At 50.0% G+C, this 11,198-nt stretch overlaps 1 protein-coding gene across 3 annotated transcripts in view; it reads right to left on the reverse strand.

The window, feature by feature from the left end:
• Positions 1-8,705, reverse strand: part of Slc13a3 (solute carrier family 13 member 3) — a 47,109-nt gene extending 38,404 nt beyond the window's left edge. For 2 of the 3 annotated variants that reach the window (XM_059259770.1, XM_059259769.1), the window contains exons 1-2: positions 8,431-8,705; positions 6,964-7,127 (exon numbers count right to left, since the gene is read on the reverse strand). In XM_059259770.1, the coding sequence (XP_059115753.1) occupies positions 6,964-7,127; positions 8,431-8,666 (400 nt within the window). In that variant the 5' untranslated portion in view covers positions 8,667-8,705. The remainder of the gene's footprint in view (positions 1-6,963; positions 7,128-8,430) is intronic. The other variant, XM_059259767.1, reaches the window with a different exon arrangement.
• Positions 8,706-11,198: the final 2,493 nt, after the last annotated feature.

Raw genomic sequence — 11,198 nt, forward strand, 5'->3', positions numbered from 1 at the left:
AGTTTGCCTTGTATCTTTCCCACTGGGGCCCACGTATCTGGGGAAATCGTCAGACACTGGCAGAGCTCCCCGATACCTGGGGCAGAGCCCCCCAGCCCTGGGGACTCCCTCAGGTGTGGGTCCCACCCAGAGGGTCTGGAGGGACTCTGCAGTGAGCAGGGCCTTGGCAGTTTTGACAACGTTGGCAGGAGATTCTTTTGTGAAGCCAGAGTTGAGACCAAGAGCTCTGTAGCCACAGAAGGGAAACTGAGATCTGCAATGTCTGCCCAGGCCCTGGTGGTGGGCATGTACACCCCGGTCAGTACCATGTGGAGCTCGGCTGCTCACTGCCTACATCAGAGTTGGGGAGCTCCGTATGAGACTGTGTGATTCCACCAGACGTAAGAGGCTTCGTGTGTGTACCTGTGGGTGGGGTGGGTCCCTACCGACGTCAGAATGATCTGGGCACTAGTGTTGATGATGGCGATGAAGATGAAGGAGAAGTTGAAAAAGCAGGAAAGCCAAGGCAAATGTTCCTTGCTTGCCATTTACTCTGGCTGTCCCACGGCATTCCTTTGACCCAGGTGGCCTTAGAGACTGAACGGAAACAACTCTGTAGGGCAAAGTCTCTAGGTAACCTTTGCTGGGTCCTAAAGACGCAGGTCAGCCCAGAGCCTGGCGCTTACGTAAGGGCCGCACAGGTGACAAACCCTGAGTGTACACTACGTGGGAGGGCGGGACCTGCATGCTTGCCATCGACAGCACCCAGCAGCCGTGGAGCTGGGCTACTACAGTCCCCTGCGTTTGGAAGTGAGGCCTGGAGAGGCAGGTCAAGGTTGGGGACACGGGGACCCAGTGGGTTAGTGGCAGAGCCAGGCCTTTACTGTACCTAGGACTGATGATTTACCCAGAACTGCCAATCCCCTCTCTCACACACACCTCCCTAACTCTCACCCCATGTCCAGGGCACTCACACAGGCACCTAGTAGGTCTGACGCAGAACTAATGAGTATTCTAATTTCCCAGTCCAGTCTCTTAAATTTGCCTCTGAAAAGCGCTAGCCTGTTGAGTTAGGTAAAGAGGACCCCATGGAGGGTCAAACACCCCCACATTAGGTAGTTCAATGAACACAATTCATTCAGCACACCCAGTAGCCTGAAGGTAAATACTGTTACCTCCATAGGATGAAGAGAGAAACTGAGGGATAGCATAGATGCTAACTGGCCTGTTCATTTGCTTACTCATTACCTATGTGCATTTATTGAGCACCTACTATATCCCAGCACGAACAAATGTCATTCACAAAATGAGTAGGACTGACCCAAACTTTCCTGGGCTTGGAGACAGACCACAGATTGAAGGCAGATGATCACATGACCCCTCTCCCTGCCAACTTGTAGAATGTGCTTTTGTTGTTGATGTCTTTGAGTTCTGTGTGTGTGCATGTTCGTATGTGTGCACAGGTTTAGAGACTAGAAGTCAAGGTTGGGTGTCTTTCTCTGTCACTCTCCACCGTGGTTCTTTGAGACAGAGTCTCTCAGACCTGAACCTGGAGCTCTGGCTAGCCCGGCCATGAAACTCCAGGGACCTTGCTGTCTCCACCTCCCCAGTGATGGGATAATAGGTATGGACCACTCTGTCTGGCTTTTCACCTCAGTGCTGTGGATCCAAACGTGTGTCCTCCACCTTGTACAGCAAGTACTTTACCAACAGAACCATTTCCCACCCTGGTTTTGTTTTGTTTTGAGACAGGATCTTGCCAAACAGCCTTGGCTGCCTCTGAATGTGACATCTTCCTTTCTCGGCCTTCTAAATGCTGGGGTTACAAGTGTGAGCCATCCCAGCTGCCCCATATTAGACCCTTCCTCTGTCGCAGGCTCTTGTTTCATGTATATGTCACAGGCCACATACAAGATAGACTAGTCCTGACTTTCTAGAGAGGCCCAGGAGGCAACTGGTAAGTGAAGAGTGGGGGAGGGAGCCAGACAACCTCAATCTGAATGGTTGCTATGACTACAGCCATGTGAGTGACACCTATGGGTAGCCTCTTCCAGGCAGAGAAAAGGCAGAAGAGTTGAGATTCAAAAACCCCTTGCTGGCTGAGGGGAATCTCCTTGACTGAAGCCGAGGTTAGAACAGTGCCCCCTACAGGTGGAAAGTGCAATGACAAAATGCCATGGAACATTCAGACAGCCCCAGCAAAATGGGAAGGAGAGGTGGCAGGGACCCCCTGCAAGGTGGAGGACCTCCTGGGGTCTTGTCTAGTGATCCCCACCCTACACCAGCATCTTCTCCCTTTTGTCCACGTGCTCAGAGCTCTGCCTTTATGAACCTCCATCTCTTCAGCTACAGAATGGGGACCGTAAACATCACCCAAGCTAATGAGAAATTGAGCCAAGTTGACATTTGGGTCTTCAGGAAAGGACAGTTTGTGTTGACATTGTTGTTGGCCTGGCTATTGGTGACCCTCTCGAACTTGGAGCCTCTGAGAAACTCCTTGTTCAAAGAGTCCACTAGTGTCCTCCCGCCTGTCTATAGCACAGAGATTGAGTGGAAGTGACCTCTTTCTTTAGCCTGGAGTCAGCACCGCCCTGAGCCTCTGAGGCTGTTCATTAACTTCCAGGCCTCTGATCCTGCAACCTGCAGGCAGATGTCTGGCCCAGGCTCCAGGGCCTCAACCTCCCCACAGCCTGCAGAGTAGGAAGAGAGGTTATGGGTTTCTTTTCATAACCATCACTCTATGTGACCTCGGGTGAGTCCCCTCTCCTTTCAAGGTCTTAGAGGTTTTGGGTTTTTTTATAAGGGACTGGGACATCCAAACATTCGTGTGGCCATCCTGTGGGAGGCAGGGGGATGGGATAAAAGGAATACAGCCACAGCCAGCCAGCCCAGCTCAAACACCTAGTACTGCAGGTCATCCTGCCATGGCGACGACTGGGGTCTTCCTCACCCTCTCCTTATTTCTACCTCAAATACCATTTATCAAAATGAGGACAATGGAGCCCACTCCATTCAGACACAGACCCTTGGGGTCCTGCAACACAGTAAGTACTCAGTGGGCACAGTTTTTCTACAGATACAGCAGGTGAAACAGCAGGGGATAGGCTCAGCTGGGGTTGAAATGAGTGAAGGGGTAATGTCAACTGTTTGATGCCACCCCAGGGTGACCGTGAGGCCATCCTCTCAGAGCCCCACAACTTGGGAGGGAACAGTTTGAAGGCCAGTAAGCCAGCACCACAGAGTGGGGTCAGTAGCCCCGGTTCTGTAGCCTGACTCTGGCTCACCCTTGTCTTGGTAGGACCTGCCACGTAAGAACAGCTCTTACATTTTTTGATAGTTCAAAATATCCAGAGCTTGGGAGATGGCTCAGTCAGAAAGATGCTTCCTGTATAAGCATGAGGACCTGCTTCATCCCCAGTGCCCGATAAAAGCCAAGTGTGGCATGTGTCTGTAATCCCAGAGCTGGGGAGGTAGAGACGGGGTTAATCCTGGGGCTGGCTGGCCAACCAGTTTGGCTGAACTGGTGAGCTCCAGGTTCATTGAGAGACCCTGCCTCAATGTGCACCCCCCTCAAACACATATGAACATGTACAATACACACAGAAACACACATGATCCATAGAAAAAGACCATCGGGGGATGGCAACATTATAGGAAATCTTAATTTTGGCTCCCATACATGACTTTTTCTTGGCATATAGTCAGCCCTTGGCACTCTGCCACCTTCTTCAAAGGCAGAGCTGGGAAATTGCAACAGAGTGGCCCGCAAGCCTAAAATGTTTACTGTCTGGTTATTTACGGGGAGCCACTGCCAACCCTACTACCTGGCAAATCCTCCGTGTTACCTGGAAGACTCTGGCCTTGTGACAATCCATCTCTGCTGTTTCACCAACAGTGACATTCTGGATGCGTCACTCGGCCTTCCCAAGCCCATCTGTAAAGTGCTTCTAAGTACTTCCAGCTTTCAGGGCATGCATGATGTAAATAACACACATTGTCAGACATGGGCAATCTGTGTATGGCATATGGATAGATGTGTAATTTGTGTATGAATGTGTGTGTGTGTCTGTATGCAGTACACATGTGTATGCAGGTGTGCATGTGTGTGCAGCGTACATGTGTACAGTGTGTGCAGGTACATAAATGTGCATGTGTATGTAAATGTGTGTACATGTGTATGCAGAGTACATGTATGTGCAGGTATGCATATGAATGTGTGTATGCAGTATATATGTGCCTACAGGTATGCATGTATGCATGTGTACATGTATATGTATGCAGTACACATAAATGTGCATATGTACATGTGTGCCATGCATGTTTGTGAATGTGGAAGCCAGAAGTAAACCCCAGGTACTGTTTTTTAGGAGTCATCCTTTTTTTTTTTTTTTGAGACAGTCTCACATGTAGTGTTGACTGGACTGGAACTCCTTATGTAGACCAGGATGACCTTGAACTCACAGAGATGAGCTGCCATCTGAGTGTTAGGGTCAAAGGCATGTACCATGATGCCTGGCATATTGGTATTTTTGGGAGAGGGTCTCTCACTGGCCTGGAAATCACCAGTTTGGCCAGGCTGACTGGCCAGCAAGTCCCAGGGATCCACCTATGTTCACCTCCCCAGTGCTGGGATTACAAGCAGGTACCACCTCACCTGACTTCTAACATGGGCTCTGAGGATGGAACTCAGGGCTTCATACTTGTGGGACAAGTCCATTCTGGGCTTGTTAACATATTAATTCATGTTTGCAAAGAACATAGTTAGCATGGTTTCATGAATAAAGCTTGCTGCATTTATTGGCATGAATGACTGTTGGGGAATATTATTTTAAGGTGTGTTACTTTTGTTTATGTTGCATTTGTTTAACTCTGTGAAGCTGTGTTACTGTGCCTGTGTAAAACACCTGATGGTCTAATAAAGAACTGAATGGCCAATAGCAAGGCAGGAGGAAGGATAGGCGGGGCTTGCAGGCAGAATATATAGAAGGAGAAATCTGGGAGGAGAGAAGAAGGAACAAGAGAGGAAAGAGGACTCCAAGGGCTAGCCACCCAGCCACCCAGCCAGACACTAAGTAAGAAGGAAAGAAAAGGCTTACAAAAATAGAGAAAGGTAAAAGCCCAAAGGCAAAAGCTAGATGGGATTATTTAAGTAAAGCTAGCTAGCTAGCAACAAGCCAAGCTAAGGCCAAGCATTTATAATTAAGAATAAGCCTCCAAGTGTGATTTATTTGGGACCTGGGAGGCAGGCTCCTCAAAAGAGCTAATAGTAAAAATCAACCAACAACAAATGGCACCTGTGTGGGAGTGATCAGGCATTTCTGTCAAGGTAGAGTTTTCATCCCTCATCCCACGTGGTGTCTCTCACTCTCACCATCCAGTCACAACCAATCAACAGGAGGTAGACACTGGAAAGGAAGAACCCCAAGAACTCCATGTTTTCATGAATGTTCATGGACCAAACTTAGGACACCTGACCACCTAAGACGCAAAGGAAGGTTGGAAATTTATCCTTCCTCAGCATGGCGTGTGCGGAGTGTAGGTTCTGTGATCAAGGAAGAGACAATGCTGGAGATGAGCAGGCAATCTCGTACCATGCTTGGATGGATTTTAGGCCTCTCTTAAAACATCAATAAAAAGTAAGATAATAAAATATTAATAATAAATAAATAACAATAAATAAATAAAGCAGAGGTGATGTGGCAGTCACTTTTTTACCACAACACACACACACACACACACACACACACACACACACACAGAGACAGAGACAGAGAGACAGAGAGACAGAGAGAGAGGATCACAGGGTTGCCAATGAAAAGTCTCTGCGTCCTTGTGCCTCCAAAGTGACCCAAAGTGCCTTTCTCTGATTTTTGTCATGTCTGAACAAAATAACTCCCTATGTTTTAAGCCACTGGGAAACAGACGTGCTTCCTAATGCTGCCAAAAGAATTCTCAGTGTAGCCCTTTTCTGGCCACACTGCCTGGGTTCAAAGTCAGGCTCAGCCACCTTCTCTGTGTGATTTACAATAGCCACTGCCACCTAAGCAACCTCCACCACCACCAACCACCACCACCGCCACCACTGCCACCACCACCGCCACCACTGCCACCCCCCCCCCACACACACACACATACACACCTGAAAATACAACAGCTGCTAAGAGCCCAGTGTCAGAGGGTGGAGAGGCCAGACCCCTCAGGTCAGTGTGATCTGTGACAGGAGTCCTTAGGTCAATATTGCCCCTCCTGCCAGCCCCTACTCTGAGATGGAGTCTCACTATTTAGCCCTGGCTTGCCTGGAGCTCACTATGTAGACTGGGCTGGGCTGTCCTGAAACTCACTGGGATCAGCCTGTCTCTGCCTCCTGAGTGCTGGGATTTTAGAGGTGAGTCACCCCTACTCCCTGCACCCCCCTCCCATCATGGGGGATGCTGCAGGAACAGCATAGTGTTGCTCTCTTTGCAGTTGGCTGGAGAATTCTTTGAGCACTTGCATCTGGGAAAGAAACTGCAAACGTTCGTGTAACTTCATTAAATGCTCACAGAATGCCCTCAGGAAGGGCTAGCCTGGACCATGCTCTCTCCAGCACTGGCTGCCTGGGAATTTGCACAGCCTTTGTCCCCACTAGTATGGGGAGTTGCTCATCTGATGTTTGCTGGTCTCCTTGTTTCCCTCGGTGCTTCTCTGGGTCTCAGGGTCTATGGGCACCCCGTTCAAATGCTTGCAACAAAGTTAACGCCAGCACCTGCCTCCAAATGTACAGAAAGAGTGCCTCACCCATTGCTTAGTATACAAGGAACGCAAGTCTTAAAACTCCAGGGTACCATGGTTTGGCATGTCAGATTCTCAATCAACTGTCACCGTCAAAACACTTAGCCCGCAGCACATGCCAGCACGTGTGTGCGCCCTTGGCCTCCCCCAGTGGCCTGCGGACCTTGCTCATCCCCTCAGCAGTGGTGTGGCCCTGGCAACCCTCCAGCTCACCTGCGCTCCCGTCACCTTCCCGATGAAGGTCCTTCTGAGCTTCCCGGTGGCCAAAGAGGCTTTTGAGGATGGCGTTGGCGATGGGCAGCATCATGGCGGTGGAGGCCGTGTTGCTCAGCCACATAGACAGGAATGAAGTGGTCACCATCATCCCCAGAATGAGCCTGGGTGGCAGAAAGAGTTAAGATGGGATCTAGAACACGGGGTCAAAGAGGGGATATGGTCCAGTTTCCTGACCCTGGGGAGCCTAGGGGGCTGGTTTTACAGTAGAGAAATTGGGGTCCAGAGAAGGCAGAGGGGTAATAGGCAAGCAACTGCCAGGTTTATCTTATTTGATTTGGGGTGTGTGTGTCACGGAGCATGCTCAGTTCTCTCTTTCCACTTGTAGGTGGCTTCTGGAGATCTAACTCATTCCACCAAGCTGGAGCAGCAAGTGCCTTTACCCACTGAATCATTTTGCCCGCCCTTGGCTTGTTTTTGATTCGAGGAAAACTGGGTTTCTTGTGCTTAAAGGGGCCTGGCCATAAAGTCAGTCCAAGCCTAGGATTTCCCTGCCTTGCTCCCAGGTCCTTAAAGATGCCCATTCCAGAACGAAGTGACCCAGCACTAGGATCTGTCCCTTGGTCCCTCGCTGTTTGGATCCCGCTCCTTCCTACACCCGCTGCTCACGCAGCTGGGCTTCTTGCCAGCACAAAGCCCACCTGGCTGCTTCTGTTTCCAGTCTCTGATCGGTCCATCCCCACTCCCCCAGAATCTGCCATGGGCTTTTCCACCTGGAGCTAATGTAATGCACAGTATTAAGTGGGAGGTAAGTGGAGGCTTTGCCATAGATTAAGCCATATCGTCGGGATAGGCCATCTCACAGACCTGGAGATGTTGTTATTTTAAACTCCATGAGTTGTGCATCATGCAATTAACAACCTTCTAGGAAGAGTGAGAGCCACAGGGGTTCATGGGAAAACAATAATATGTCCATCTACATATATTAAAAAAAAAAAACAACTTTCTTTTCGAGACCGAGGACCTTGGCCTCAGTCCAAGGTGCCTGATCACACTATTCTAAAATCCTGTGCACAAGACTGAGGAACCAGGAGTCCAACTCCATCTCCGGTGACATTGTATTTTATTTTATTGCTTTTTTGAGACAGGATCTCACTATGTAGCTCTGGCTGTCTTGGAACTCACTATGTAGACCAGGCTGACCTCAAACTCATAGAAACCTGCCTGCTTCTACCTCTTGAGTGCTGGGATTAAGGTGTGCATGACCATGGCTGGCTTTAGATGACTTTTAAGCATATGAAGGGGCATTGTCACCAAATCAACTGTACATTGCACATATGAGGAACCCACCAAATTGTCAAGGAACAAATAAACCAAAACTTGTGGGAAATGATAGCTTCTTGGCCCAACGGCCAAACAGGAAGAGCTTGTTTGCCCCCCACCCCACAGGCTGCCTTGTGGTCTTACCTGGCAGGCTGGACCCCAACCAGCATGAGGACCTTGAGGGCGATTCTCCGGTGCAAGTTCCATTCCTCGATGGCACTGGCCATGATCAGGCCGCTGAGGAAGAGGAAGTTGGTGTCGAGGAAGTACTGGGGGCAGACTTTGCTGGAAGGTAGAATGCCCATGAAGGGGAAGAGGATGATGGGTAGAAGAGCTGTCACGGACAGGGGCAGGGCCTCTGTGCACCAGTACACGGCCATGAGCAGGATGACATACAGGCAGCGGCCTTCCTGTGGGGGCAGGAGATGAACACTTGGTCAGTGGCTCCTGCATCAGGCCAGAGGTGTCAGGGCGGGGGAAGGGGGCACCAAGGCTTGTGCTCAGGGAAGCAGTGGACAGCATCATCTTGCTCAACTACAGAATGGGAAAGCTGTCTCTATGCACCACAGACGCTGTTGGAGATATATGAAAACACCCCCATTATCTCTGTGGAAACCCCTGAAGAAGAGAACGTTCACAATTTACTTTTACAGAATCCCAGAAAGTGGGAGGTGAAACAGAAGGAAACCAATAGAGAGTACTTAAAAGGTTCCCCCAGGGACACCTGGAGCATGATCCTGGGGGGAACCCTGGTTTTGTGTGTCAACTTGACACAAGATAGAGTTATCAGAGAGAAAAAAGCCTCAGTTGAGGAAATGCCTCCATGAGATCCAGCTGTAAGGCATTTTCTCAATTAGTCACCAATGAGGGAGGGCCCAGCCCACTGTGGGTGGTGCCATCCCTAGGCTGGTGGTCCTCTGTTCTATAAGAAAGCAGGCTGAGCAAGCCAAGGGAAGAAAGCCAGTAAGCAGCATCCCTCCATGGCCTCTGCATCAGCTCCTGTCTCCAGGTTCCAGCCATGCTTGAGTTCCTATCCTGACTTTCTCCAGTCATGAACTATGATATGGAAGAGTAAATCACATAACCATTTCCTCCCCATCTTGCTTTTTGGTTATGGTCACATGTGTTTGGTCACAGCGATAGAAATCTTAACTAAGAGAGTGGCGCAGCAGATGTGTCCCATCTTTTGATGTTAGGAAAAGATGCTGTCTACAAAGGTCATGCTTGAAAGCCACACAGCCCAGTTACAAAGGAGGAGGAGGAGGAGGAGGAGGAGGAGGAGGAGGGGGAGGGGGAGGGGGAGGAGGAGGGGGAGGAGGAGGGAAAGGAGGAGGGGGAGGAGGAGGGGGAGGAGGAGGGGGAGGAGGAGGGGGAGGAGGAGGAACCATCTCCCAGTGTTTTAAGGAAGTTGAGAAAATTTGCAAATTTGCATAGGACTGCACTGAGGGCTATCCTTGCCGGTTCTACACAATAGAACATGTCTTGAGCTGTTCTCTGGGATATAGGACAGCAGGTATTTTACAGCTGATTGCCTGTCATCCCTGATTGAGGACTGCTTCTAGGAGCATGGACTCCCCAAGGGGCAGACTGAGCATGCCCCTCCAGCCAGAGAAGCTCGCCATGGAGGCAGGCAGATGCCACTGGTGTTGAGTGGGATTGGCCAGCAGTGATGGCAACTGCCATCCCTACAGGACCCTCAGAAGTGCCCAGTGCAAGCACACTCGTGATATGGAATGAAAGAGCCTACACTCATTGAGCTGTTCCGTGCCATTTATCCTGCTCTGTGCACCACCTGACGTGAGTCTCAGGTTTGGGAAAGGTGGGTCCTGGGATGCCTGGGTGTAATGTCAGTGACTCTTGGATCCCCTAGAACCATCTTACATCTTTGCATTTGGGAAAAGACACACGTATAAGGTCCTTCACTTTTATCTTGGGTCCGATACAAGACATTCAGACTGCTAGACAGTCACAGACTCTCCAACATGCTGCTTGGACACGGTGCCTTGATACCCCCAGATCCACTTCTCTAGGAGAGAACATCTGGGCATGGCAGTCGCCTCCAGGGAGGTGCGGTTGGGTCTGATGAGCCATGGGAATAGAGAGAGTGGGAGCTGAGTGTGAAAAAGGCAGATGCTAGTGTCTGAACTCTGGTGCCCCTCTCCTTCCTCTGTTGACACCCAGTCTCTACTATGGTGATAAGAGGTGGGACCCTTAGAAATGGGACCAGTAGCCTTGTGAGAGGCCTCAGGTTCCTTCTTCGGCTCTGGGAGGACTCCAAAGCAGGGCACCTCTCTGAGGCTGAGTGCTGCCTTTACTAGGCACCCAATCAGCCAGCATCTCCACCTTGGACATTTGCAGCGCTACTAACCAGAATTGTGGAGGTTTCCAGCCTTCAGGACTATGAGCAATAAACCTGTATTGTTTATAAACTACCCAAACTAAGGCATTTTGTTTCAAAAGCTCAAATGGACTGAGACATCCTCCTGCTCAGTTCACAGCCGAGATACATTGAGCTTCTTCTGGCTTTAGAAGCACACTTGGCCAAGACTTCCAGGGGAACAGCATTCTGGGACCATTTCCCACTAGGAAGTTTGGTAGCCTTTCAAGCAAGATGACGGAGGCATATTGAATGCCATCACCCAAGCTTCCTAGTGAGATGCCATCATCCTTTCCCTAAGCTCTTCATCTTGGGTCACTGTCACACCTCAGTTTCATATCCTGTCTCCAAGTCCTTTGGAGAACCATTTAAAGAATGAAGCCTTCCAGGAGACAGCAGCAGCTTTCTGAACTGGGAGTTGAAAGGTATTTGGCATGGGGAAGGAGAGGGAATGCCTTCTGCCTGTGCTGGAAGCTTCTTTTGTGTGTGAATCAAAAAGGAGTCGTGTTCTCCAGCTGGACCCCGAGCCTGTCTA

This window comes from Peromyscus eremicus, chromosome 4 (assembly GCF_949786415.1).
Source record: "Peromyscus eremicus chromosome 4, PerEre_H2_v1, whole genome shotgun sequence".
Classification (NCBI taxonomy): Eukaryota; Metazoa; Chordata; class Mammalia; order Rodentia; family Cricetidae; genus Peromyscus; species Peromyscus eremicus.